Here is a 12,596-nt window from a genome sequence, read left to right as displayed (position 1 = left end):
TTCAAGTCCTTCAAGCTAAATTTTAACAACATGTGAACTGAGAACTTCAAGATGTACAAGCTAAATTTAGAAAGATGGCAAAACTAGAAATTAAATTGACAACATCCATTGGATCATAGAAAAAGCAAAGGGATTGAAGAAACACTCTGCTTCATTGACTACACTAAAGTCTTTGACTGTGTGGATCACAACAAACTGTGGAAAATTCTTACAGAGATGGGAGTACCTGACCACCTTGCCTGCCTCCTGAGAAACCTGTATGGAGGTCAAGAAGCAACAGTTAGAACCGGAATGGAACAACAAACTGGTTCAAAATTGGGAAAGGAGTGTGTCAAAGCTGTATATTATCACCCTGGTACTTTAACATCACACAAAATAGCAGGTTGGAAAAAGCACAAGCTGGAATCAGGATTGCCAGGAAAAATACCAACAACCTCAGATACACAGATGACATCACACTAATGGCCAAAAGCAAAGAAGACCTAAAGAGCCTCTTGATAATGGTGAAAGAGGAGATTGAAAAAGCCAGCTTAAAACCATATTCAAAAAACGAAGATCATGGTGTCGGGTTCCATCACTGACTGTCAAAAATGGGGGAAAATGGAAACAGTGACAGACTTCATTCTTTTCAGCTTCACAATCACTGTGGATGCTGACTGCAGCCATGAAATTAAAAGACTCCTTGGAAGAAAAGCTATGAAAACCTCGACAGCATGGTGAGAAGCAGAGACATCAATTTACCAACAAAGGTTCATATTTTCAAAGTTATGGTTTTTCAAGCAGTAATATATGGATGTGAATGTTTGACCACAAAGATAGCTGAGTACCAAAGAATTGATTTTTTGGACTGTGGTGCTGGAGAAGACTCTTGAGAGTCCCTTGGAATGCAAGGAGATCAAGCCAGTCAATCCTAAAAGAAATCAGTCCTGAATATTCATTGGAAGGACTGATGCTGAAGCAGATGAACCAGTATTTTGGCCACTTGATGAGAAGAGCTGACTCATCAGAAAAGATCCTGGTATTATCCTTAATCCAGAAAGATTAAGTACAGAAGGAGAAGGGACATCAGGGGATGAGATGTTTGGATGACATGGTCAACAGAATGGACATGACTTTGAACAAACTCCGGGAGTTAATGAAGGACTGGGAAGCCGGGCTTTCTGCAATACACGGGGTTGCAAAAAGTCAGAAACAATTGAGCGACTGAACAACACAACAGGAACTGATTACGATGTATCTTGACATTAAGTTCTTAGCTCCATCCCCTTTGGAAATATCTCTGTTTGTCTCCAAGGCAAACCATTCAATATCACAGTTATCCACAGTTATGCCCAACCAGTAATGCTGAAGAAGCTGAAGTCAAACGGTTTTATGAAGACCTACAAGACCTTTTAGAACTAACACCCATAAAAGATGTCCTTTTCATTATAGGGGACTGGAATGCAAAAGTAGGAAGTCAAGAAACACCTGGAGTAACTGGAAAATTGGGCCTTGGAATGCGGAATGAAGCAGGGCAAAGACTAATAGAGTTTTGCCAAGAAAATGCAATGGTCATAGCAAACACCCTCTTCCAACAACACAAGAGAAGACTCTACACATGGACATCACCAGATGGTCAATACCGAAATCAGATTGATTATATTCTTTGCAGCCAAAGATGGAGAAGCTCTATACAGTCAGCAAAAACAACACCAGGAGCTGACTGTGGCTCAGATCATGAACTCCTTATTACCAAATTCAGACTCAAATTGAAGAAAGCAGGGAAAACCGCTAGACCATTCAGGTATGACCTAAATCAAATCCCTTATGATTATACAGTGGAAGTGAGAAATAGATTTAAGGGCCTAGATCTGATAGATAGAGTGCCTGATGAACTATGGAATGAGGTTCGTGACATTGCACAGGAGACAGGGATCAAGACCATCCCCTTGGAAAAGAAACGAAAATAAGTAAAATGGCTGTCTGGGGAGGCCTTACATAGCTGTGAAAAGAAGAGAGGTGAAAAGCAAAGGAGAAAAGGAAATATATAAGCATCTGAATGCAGAGTTCCAAAGAATAGCAAGAAGAGATAAGAAAGCCTTCTTTAGCAATCAATGCAAAGAAATAGTGGAAAAGAACAGAATGGGAAAGACTAGAGATCTCTTCAAGCAAATTAGAGATACCAAGGGAATATTTCATGCAAGGATGGGCTCGATAAAGGACAGAAATGGTATGGACCTAACAGAAGCAGAAGATATTAAGAAGAGGTGGCAAGAATACACAGAAGAACTGTACAAAAAGATCTTCACAACCCAGATAATCATGATGTTGTGATCACTCATCTAGAGCCAGACATCCTGGAATGTGAAGTCTAGTGGGCCTTAGAAAGCATCACTATGAGCAAAGCTAGTGGAGGTGATGGCATTCCAGTTGAGCTGTTTGAAATCCTGAAAGATGATGCTGTGAAGTGCTGCAGTCAATATGCCAGCAAATTTGGAAAACTCAGCAGTGGCCACAGGACTGGAAAAGGTCCGTTTTCATTCCAATCCCAAAGAAAGGCAATGCCAAAGAAAGCTCAAACTACCACACAATTGCACTCATCTCACATGCTAGTAAAGTAATGGTGAAAATTATCCAAGCCAGGCTTCAGCAATATGTGAACCGTGAACTTCCAGATGTTCAAGCTGGTTTTAGAAGAGGCAGAGGGACCAGAGATCAAATTACCAACATCCGCTGGATCATGGAAAAATCAAGAGAGTTCCAGCAGAACATCTATTTCTGCTTTATTCACTATGCCAAAGCGTTTGACTGTGTGGATCACAATAAACTGTTGACAACTTCAAAAGAGATGGGAATACCAGACCACCTGACCTGCCTCTTGAGAAATCTGTATGCAGGTCAGGAAGCAACAGTTAGACCTGGACATGGAACAACAGACTGGTTCCAAATAGGAAAAAGAGTACGTCAAGGCTGTATATTGTCACCCTGCTTATTTAACTTCTATGCATAGTACATCATGAGAAATGCTGGACTGGAAGAAGCACAAGCTGGAATCAAGATTGCCAGGAGAAATATCAATCACCTCAGATATGCAGATGACACCACCCTTATGGCAGAAAGTGAAGAGGAACTAAAAAGCCTCTTGATGAAAGTGAAAGAGGAGAGTGAAAAAGTTGGCTTACAGCTCAACATTCAGAAAATGAAGATCGTGGCATCCGGTCCCACCACTTCATGGGAAATAGATGGGGAAACAGTGGAAACAGTGTCAGACTTTATTTTCTGGGGCTCCAAAATCACTATAAATGGTGATTGCAGCCATGAAATTAAAAGACGCTTACTCCTTGGAAGAAAAGTTATGACCAACCTCGATAGCATATTCAAAAGCAGACACATCACTTTGCTGACTAAGGTCCGTCTAGTCGAGGCTATGGCTTTTCCTGTGGTCATGTATGGATGTGAGAGTTGGACTGTGAAGAAGGCAGAGCGCCAAACAATCGATGCTTTTGAGCTGTGGTGTTGGAGAAGACTCTTGAGAGTCCCTTGGACTGCAAGGAGATCCAACCAGTCCACTCTGAAGGAGATCAGCCCTGGGATTTCTTTGGAAGGAATGATGCTAAAGCTGAAACTCCAGTACTTTGATCACCTCATGAGAGTTGACTCATCGGAAAAGACTCTGATGCTGGGAAGGATTGGGGGCAGAAGGAGAAGGGGAGGACCGAGGATAAGATGGCTGGATGGCATCCCTGACTGGATGGATGTGAGTCTGAGTGAACTCCGGGAGTTGATGATGAAGAGGGAGGCCTGGCATGCTGCAATTCATGGGGTTGCAAAGAGTCGGACACGACTGAGCGACTGAACTGAAGTGAGCAGTTTTAGCATGTAGTTGTTCTTTTTGGTTCGTCGCTAAGTCATATGCCCTATCTGAGAAATTATCAGCCATTATTAAAAAAATTTTTTGGAGTATATTTCCTATACAATATAGTATTAGTTTCACTGTACATCAAAGTGAATCAGCTACACATGTAAACATATCCCCATATCCCCATTCTTTTGTATTTCCTTTCCATTTAGACCATCACAAAATGATGGCACAGGGAACTCAGACATTATTTTTTTTTTATCTCTTATTCTTTATTTTCAACTTCATGTTCAACCTTCTTTGCTATCTTCCACAGGTCCTTGAAGCTATGTCCATTTTCTTTTCAGTCTATTTTCAAGGTTAGTTAATATTCAAACTTATTGATCATTCTGCCATCTGCAATATATTGTCAAACCATGTGGTTTTCTAATAATCTATTTTCTAGTTCTACCAATTGGACTAGATTTTTAAAAACCATCATCCAATGATTTCAATATCTGTGTCACCTCAGTGTTGTCTTCTGGTAATTGCTTTTACCCTTTGGAGGTTTTTCCTGGACTTTGGTCTGATAAATGATTTTCAATTGTATTCAGACACTTGAGCTTTTATATCTTGAGACTAAGGATGTTATTGGTCTCCTTCATTAAACAGGCCTCCATTACTGCCATGTAGGGTGGAAGTCCAAGGTTCCCACCTGGCCTCCTCTGACACCAGGAGAAAGGACAGAGGTTTCTTATTCGATCATTCAGCTCAGTTCAGTTCAGTCGCTCAGTCATGTCTGACTGTGCTATCCCACGTATTGCAGCATGCCAGGCCTCCCTGTCCATCACCAATTCGGGGATTTCACTCAAACTTATGTCCATCGAGTCAGTGATACCATCCAGCCATCTCATTCTCTGTCATCCACTTCTCCTCCTGCCCCTAGTCCCTCCCAGCATCAGGGTCTTTTCCAATGAGTTAACTCTTCGCATGAGGTGGCCAAAGTATTGGAGTTTCAGCTTCAACATCAGTCCTCCCAATGAACACCCAGGACTGATCTCCTTTGGGATGGACTGGTTGGACCTCCTCGCAGTCCAAGGGACTCTCAAGAGTTCTCTCATTATGTGGGTGGCAATAGGGTCTGCTTCCTTGGACCCTGTAGATCAAGGCATGGAAAGGATTGGTCTGAGGTTTCTGTCATCGTGTGTTTCTAGACTAAATTAGTCCAGTTGAGTCGCTCAGTCATGTCTGACTCTTTGCAACTCCATGGACTGCAGCGCGGTAGGCTTTCCCATCCGTTACCAACTCCCAGAGCTTAACCAACCTCATGTCCAGCAAGTCAATGATACCATCCTACCATCTCATCCTCTGTTATCCTCTTATCCTTCTGCCTCCAGTCTTTCCCAGCATCAGAGTTTTCTCCAAAGAGTCAGTTCTTTTCATCTGCTGGTCAAAGTATTGGAGCTTCAGCTTCATCATCAGTCCTTCCAATGAATATTCAGGACTGATTTCCTTTAGGATTGACTGGTTTGATCTCCTTGCATTCCAAGGGACTCTTAAGAGTCTTCTCCAACACCACAGTTCAAAAGCATCAATTTTTTGGTGCTCAGCTTTCTTTATAGTCCAACTCTCACATCCATGCATGATGACTGTAAAAATCATAGCTTTCACTAGGTGGAATTTTGTTGGCAAAGTAATGTCTCTGCTATTTGATATGCTGTCTAGGTAGGTCATAACTTTTTTCTAAGGAGCAAGTGTCTTTTAATTTCATGGCTGCAATTACCATCTGCAGTGATTTTGGAGCCCCACAAATAAAGTCTCTCACTGTTTCCATTGTTTCACCTTCTGTTTGCTATGAAGTGATGGTACCAGATGCCATGACCTTAGTTCTCTGAATGATGACTTTTAAGCTAACATTTCCACTCTCCTCTTTCACTTTCATTAGGAGACTCTTTAGTTCTTCACTTTCTGCCATAAGAGCGGTGCCATCTGCATATTTGAGGTTGTTGATATTTCTCCTGACAATATTGATTCCAGCTTGTGCTTCATCCGACTTGGAATTTTGCATGATGTACTCTGCATATAAGTTAGTAAGCAGGTAACAGTATACAGACTTGATGTGCTCCTTTCCTGATTTGGAACCAGTTTTTCTTCCAGGTCTGACTCTAACTGGGGCTTCTTGACCTGCAAACAGATTCCTCAAGAGGCAGGTCAGGTGCTTCCATTTATTTAATTTCCACAGTTGTGATCCACACAGTCAAAGGCTTTGGTGTAGGCAATTAAACAGAAGTGGATTTTTTTGTGGAACTCTCTTGCTTTTCGGATGATCCAACGGATGTTGGCAATTTGATCTCTGGTTTCTCTGCCTTTTATGAATCCAGTTTGAACATCAAGAATTTCATGGGTCACGTGCTATTGAAGCCTAGCTTGGAGAAGTTTGGGCATTACTCAGTGTGTGAGATGAATGCAATTGTATGGTAGTTGCAACATTCTTTGGGATTGCCTTTCTTTGGGATTGGAATGAAAATTGACATTTTGTAGACCTTTGTTTACTGCTGAATTTGCTGGCATATTGAGTGCAGCATTTAAAGAGCATCATCTTTAGGATCTGAAATAGCTCAACTGGAATACCATGACCTCAACTAGCTTTGTTCACAGTGATGCTTCCTAAGGTCTACTTGACTTTGTATTTTAGGATGTCTGGCTCTAGGTGAGTGATCACACCTTTGGGGTTATCTGGGTCATGAAGATCTTTTTTTGTATAGTTCTTCTGTGTAGCCTTGCCACCTCTTCTTAATATCTTCTACTTCTGTTAGGTCCATATCATTTTTATGCTTTATTGTGTCCATCATTGCATGAATTGTCCTTGGTATCTCTAATTTTCTTGAAGAGACCTCCAGTCTTTCCCATTCTATTGTTTTCCTCTATTTCTTTGCACTGATCACTAAGGAAGGCTCTCTTATCTCTCCTTGCTATTCTTTGGAACACTGCATTCAAATCATTTTTCTTTCCTTTTCTCCTTTGCCTTTAGCAGCTCTTCTTTTCTCAGCTATTTGTAAGGCCTCTTGAGGCAACCATTTTGCCTTTTTTATGTTTCTTTCTATTGGGGATGATTTTGATCCATTCCTCCTGTACAAAGTCAAGAACCGCTGTCCATAGTTGTTCAGGCATTCTGTCTTATCAAATCCTTTGAATCTATTTGTCTCTTCCACTCTAATTGTAAGGGATTTGATTTAGGTCATGCCTGAATGTCTAGTAGTTTTCACATCTTTCTTCAATTTAAGTATGAATTTGACAACAAGGAGTTCATGATCTGAGCCACAGTCAGCTCCCAGTCTTGTTTTTGCTGACTGTATAGAGCTTCTCCATCTTTGGCTGCAAAGAATATAGTCAATCTGATTTGGGTATTGTCCATGTGTATGTAGAGTTTTCCATGCACATTTGGTGATGTCCATGTGTAGAGTTTTCACTTGTGTTTTTGGAAGAGGGTGTGTGTGCTATGACCAGTGTGTTCTCTTGGCAAAACTCTGTTACTCTTTGCCCTGCTTCATTTTGTACTCTTAACTCCAAACTTGCCTGTCAGTCCAGATATCTCAACCTCCCACTTTTGCATTCCAGTCCAATACGATGAAAAGGACATCTTTTTGCTTGTTACTTTTAGAAGTCCTTGTACGTCTTCAGGAAACCATTCCACTTCAGCTTCTTCAGCGTTACTGTTCAGGGCACAGATCTGCATTACTGTGCTTGTAAATGGTTCGGCTTGGAAATGAATAGCAATCCTTCTGTCATTTTTGAGATTGCATACAAGCACTGCATTTCAGACTGTTTTGTAGACTATCATGGCTACTGCATTTCTTCTTGGGGATTCTTGCTCATAGTAGTAAATATACTGGTCATCTGAGTCAAATTCACCCATTCAAGTCCATTTTAGTTTGCTAATTTTTAAAATGCCAGTGTTCAATCTTGCCATCTCCTGTTTAACCGCTTCCAATTTGCCTTGATTCATGGACCTAACATTCCAGGTCCCTATGCAATAGTGCTCTTTACAGCATCAGACTTTACTTCCATCACCAGTCACACCCACAATTGGATGTTGTTTTGCTTTTTCTTCATCTCTTCATTCTTTCTGGAAGTATTTCTCCACTGATCTCTTGCATATTGGGCACCTCCCCACCTGAGGAGTTCATCTTTCAGTGTCCTATTTTTTTTTTTTTTTTTTTTTTGCCTTTTCATACTGTTCGTGGGGTTCTCAAAGCAAGAATAATGAAGTGGTTTGGCATTCCCTTTTCCAGTGGCCAACGTTATGTCGGAATCCTCCACCATGATCCGTCCAACTTGAAGGCCCTATATGGCATGGCTCAGAGTTTCATGGAGTTCTATAAGGCTGTTGTCCATGCTATCATATTGGTTAGTTTTCTGTGATTGTGGTTTTCATTCTGTCTGCCCTCTAATGGATGAAGATAACAGGCTTATGGAAGCTTCCTGATGAGACAGACTGACTCAGGGTTAAACTGGGTCTTGGTCTGATGGAAGGGTCCATGCTCAGTAAATCTTTAGTTCAATTTTCTGTTGATGGGTGGGGTCATGTTCCCTCCCTGTTTTTTGACCTGTGGCCAAACAGTGGTGGAGATAAGGAGGATACTGGTGAGCTTCTTCAAAAGGTCTTATGCATGCACTGCTGCACTCAATGCCCCCAAACCTGCAGCAGGCCACCACTAACCCATGCCTCTGCTGAAGACTCCTAGATACTGATGGCCAAATCTGGGTCAGTCTCTTATGGGGTCACTGGTTCTTTCTCCTGGGTTCTTTTGTGCACAAGGTTTGTTTGTGCCCTCTAAGAGTCTGTTTCTGCAGACCTGTGTAGGTTCTGGTGGCTCTGTGGTGGAGTTAATTGCAGCCTCCTCCAAGAGGGCTTATGCAATACCCAAGTCTACTGCACCCAGAGCCCCTGCCCCTGTAGCAGTGCACTGCTCACCCGTACTTCTGCAGGAGACACTCAGACATAATTCTGGCTTAGTCTCTTTTGGGTCTCTGGGTCCTGGTGCACACAAGAAGTTAGTGTGCACACAGTGTAGTATTTCTAGACTAATTCAGTATTGTGAATACTGTTTGTATCTCGCTAGACTACTCCTTTCTGGGCCTTTTCTTAAAGAGATCAACTGCTTCATGAGACTTTCTTTTTTCTGGACTTGTATTATTTCTGAGTTGCTGTCTCAGTGGCCCATTCAGGGTACATAGAGGGCAAAATGAAGATCCCAAGGACTCTCTTCAGTGTAACTCTTTAAATCCCAAGGTCCCTAAGCAGATTGACTTACTTCTTGTTTCACAGTCACCTGTGTTGGTTTTTATAATATGTTCAGGACCTTTATATGGCAGAAGGAATACTTAGCAGATGCTGTAAGCACAAATATTTTTACCTCATCTTGTCCAGAAATGGAAGCCAAAGTTTCCTTTCACAGGCACTGCCACATGTTGTATAAAAGGGTAAATTTTTTTTTTTAAATCTTAGCTATCCATCTTCCCAGCATATACTCTGAAAGAAAATATATTTGAACATCAGGACACTGCAAAGCAGACATATTCATTAAAGTACTATATGTGCTTCCATGGTGGTAAAATAAGGTCTTAAAATGTGTATTTATGATTAAGTGATTAAAATTCCTTCTATAAAACATTTCTGTCATCAGAAATCTTAAGTTTTGATATGACATATTTGGCTGCATTTTTATTTTATTTGTTTAAAACTGTAGGCGTTATCTTTAAATAAAGTAAACGCCATTATTTTTTAGACTCTAAAGGAAAATGTGGGCCTCCTCCACCAATAGACAATGGAGACATTACCTCACTCCTGCAATCAGTATATCCTCCAGGAATGATTGTTGAGTACCGGTGTCAGGCCTCCTATGAACTTCAGGGAAACAGAAACGTAGTATGTCGGAATGGAGAGTGGTCAGAACCACCAAAATGCTTAGGTAAATGCTTTAAACTTCTCTTGGATCCTGGGATAGTCTTTGTACACAGCATAATGATTAACTGTTTATAATAGAGTTTTTATGGATTAAATAACCAGTTAATGCTTGCACACCAAGGATTAATATCTGTATATAGAAATAAAGTTAGAAAACTTCATGTTCAAGCAACGATGGCTCGTTTATGAAAGCTCTTCATATGATAACTGACATTATGAATCTTATAACACTTAATGATTACACTAAACAAAGTATCTCATGCTTATAACATTCATTTTTTAAATATGATGAAACCTACATTATACATTTTCAGTGTATTGGTTTGGAAAAGGTTTGCGGAAGAAGTTTGGGACCAAAGCTCTTGAAACCCTGAAATTCTGTAGAAAATATTTGCGTATTACTCAAAGGTTTATGTTTATTTTCTTTAATTTTAGAGGCATGTGTAATTTCAGAAGAAACAATGAGAAAACATCACATACAGTTAAAATGGAAACACGATAAAAAACTTTACTCCAAAGCAGAGGATACTATTGAATTTACGTGTCGATATGGTTATCGTCCACGGACAGCACTACATACATTTCGAACAACTTGTCGGGAAGGAAAGGTGGTGTATCCTCAATGTGGATAGACTCAATGCAGTTGTAAAACTGAAATATGTACATGTATTCAGATTTTTCCTTATTAATTCAATTTTGTTTATTTTATCAATATTTTTCTAACTCATCTTGAATCATAAATCAGATTTGTGTTAAATATTATGGGGACAGTGTAATAAAGAGATGGGTCCAATGAATCACTTCTTAAAAGTACCTCATTAAACTTGGCAAGTCAAAATGTTATGTGTCCTGTTCATGAAACATTTACAGCAAGAAATGAGATTCAATCACTTCCAGGCCTCCTTCCATCCATCAGTTTCCTAACTTTTTTAAAGCTTTCTCCATTACTTCTGAGGGTTTCTGAAACTCTGTTTTAGAAGACATGGGAAAAAAGTGTGGAATGAAATGGAAAACATTCAACATATTGATAATATCACTTATCAAACATATAAAAGCAAACTATGTCATACTTATGTCAGCAATTAAATATAAGTAGCTTATCTTACTTTTGCTCATCAGTAGATGAATAAACCAAAAATGATGAAATACATAATATTTTCAGTTCAGTTCTGTCACACAGTCGTTTCCGACTCTTTGCAACCCCATGCGCTGCAGCATTCCAGGCCTCCCTGTCCATCAGCAACTCCTGGGGCTAACTCAAACTCATGTCCATTGAGTCAGTGATGCCATCCAACCATCTCATCCTCTGTCGTCCCCTTCTTCTCCCTCCTTCAATCTTTCCCTGGATGAGGGTCTTTTGAAAGGAGTCAGATCTTTACATCAGGTGGCCAGTATATTGGAGTTTCAGCTTCAGCATCAGTCCTCCCAGTGAACATTCAGGACTGATTTCCTTTAGGCTGGACTGGTTGGATCTCTTAATATTTTACAAGATGCTTATCAAAGTACACATAATTCAAATAAAGAACAATGACAATCACATCGCATAACTACAATAACATGGCATATAAGTGATTTAAAAATTCAACATTAAATATACACACACATAAGGACACTCTGCTTTAAACACTGAATAACTTTTATAGAAAAATACTGGCAAGAAATGTAAGAAACTATTTAGTATAGCTAGAGTTGAATTCACAGATAATCGGTGTAAAAGGTGTTTTACTTCTTTTTTTTTATATTTTTTTTCATTTTTTTATTTTTTATTTTTTTTAGTTTTTTATTTTTTAAATTTTAAAATCTTTAATTCTTACATGCATTCCCAAACATGAACCACCCTCCCACCTCCCACCCCATAACATCTCTCTGGGTCATCCCCATGCACCAGCCCCAAGCATGCTGCATCCTGCGTCAGACATAGACTGGCGATTCAATTCTTACATGATAGTATACTTGTTAGACTGTCATTCTCCCAAATCATCCCACCCTCTCCCTCTCCCTCTGAGTCCAAAAGTCCATTATACACATCTGTGTCTCTTTCCCTGTCTTGCATACAGGGTCGTCATTGCCATCTTCCTAAATTCCATATATATGTGTTAGTATACTCTATTGGTGTTTTTCTTTCTGGCTTACTTCACTCTGTATAATCGGCTCCAGTTTCATCCATCTCATCAGAACTGATTCAAATGAATTCTTTTTAACGGCTGAGTAATACTCCATTGTGTATATGTACCACAACTTTCTTATCCATTCATCTGCTGATGGACATCTAGGTTGTTTCCATGTCCTGGCTATTATAAACAGTGCTGCGATGAACATTGGGGTACATGTGTCTTTTTCAATTCTGGTTTCCTCGGTGTGTATGCCCAGAAGTGGGATTGCTGGGTCATAAGATAGTTCTATTTGCAATTTTTAAGGAATCTCCACACTGTTCTCCATAGTGGCTGTACTAGTTTGCATTCCCAACAACAGTGTAGGAGGGTTCCCTTTTCTCCACACCCTCTCGAGCATTTATTGCTTGCAAATTTTTGGATCGCAGCCATTCTGACTGGCTTGAAGGGGTACCTCATTGTGGTTTTGATTTGCATTTCTCTAATAATGAGTGATGTTGAGCATCTTTTCATGTGTTTGTTAGCCATCCGTATGTCTTCTTTGGAGAAATGTCTATTTAGTTCTTTGGCCCATTTTTTTGATTGGGTCGTTTATTTTTCTGGAATTGAGCTGCAGGTGTTGCTTGTATATTTTTGAGATTAGTTGTTTGTCAGTTGCTTCATTTGCTATTATTTTCTCCCATTCTGAAGGCTGTCTTTT

At 40.0% G+C, this 12,596-nt stretch overlaps 1 protein-coding gene across 1 annotated transcript in view; it reads left to right on the top strand.

The window, feature by feature from the left end:
* LOC114117340 (complement factor H-like) overlaps positions 1 to 10,623 on the top strand; it is a 64,630-nt gene extending 54,007 nt beyond the window's left edge. Inside the window, exons 13-14 of the mRNA XM_027976253.3 lie at positions 9,607 to 9,789; positions 10,221 to 10,623. Coding sequence (XP_027832054.1) covers positions 9,607 to 9,789; positions 10,221 to 10,417 — 380 coding nt within the window. The 3' untranslated portion in view covers positions 10,418 to 10,623. The remainder of the gene's footprint in view (positions 1 to 9,606; positions 9,790 to 10,220) is intronic.
* The last annotated feature ends 1,973 nt before the right edge of the window (positions 10,624 to 12,596 follow it).

Source organism: Ovis aries, chromosome 12 (genome assembly GCF_016772045.2).
Source record: "Ovis aries strain OAR_USU_Benz2616 breed Rambouillet chromosome 12, ARS-UI_Ramb_v3.0, whole genome shotgun sequence".
NCBI lineage: Eukaryota > Metazoa > Chordata > Mammalia > Artiodactyla > Bovidae > Ovis > Ovis aries.
Note: the sequence above shows the minus strand (reverse complement) of the source record. Positions and strands in the feature narration are given on the sequence as shown.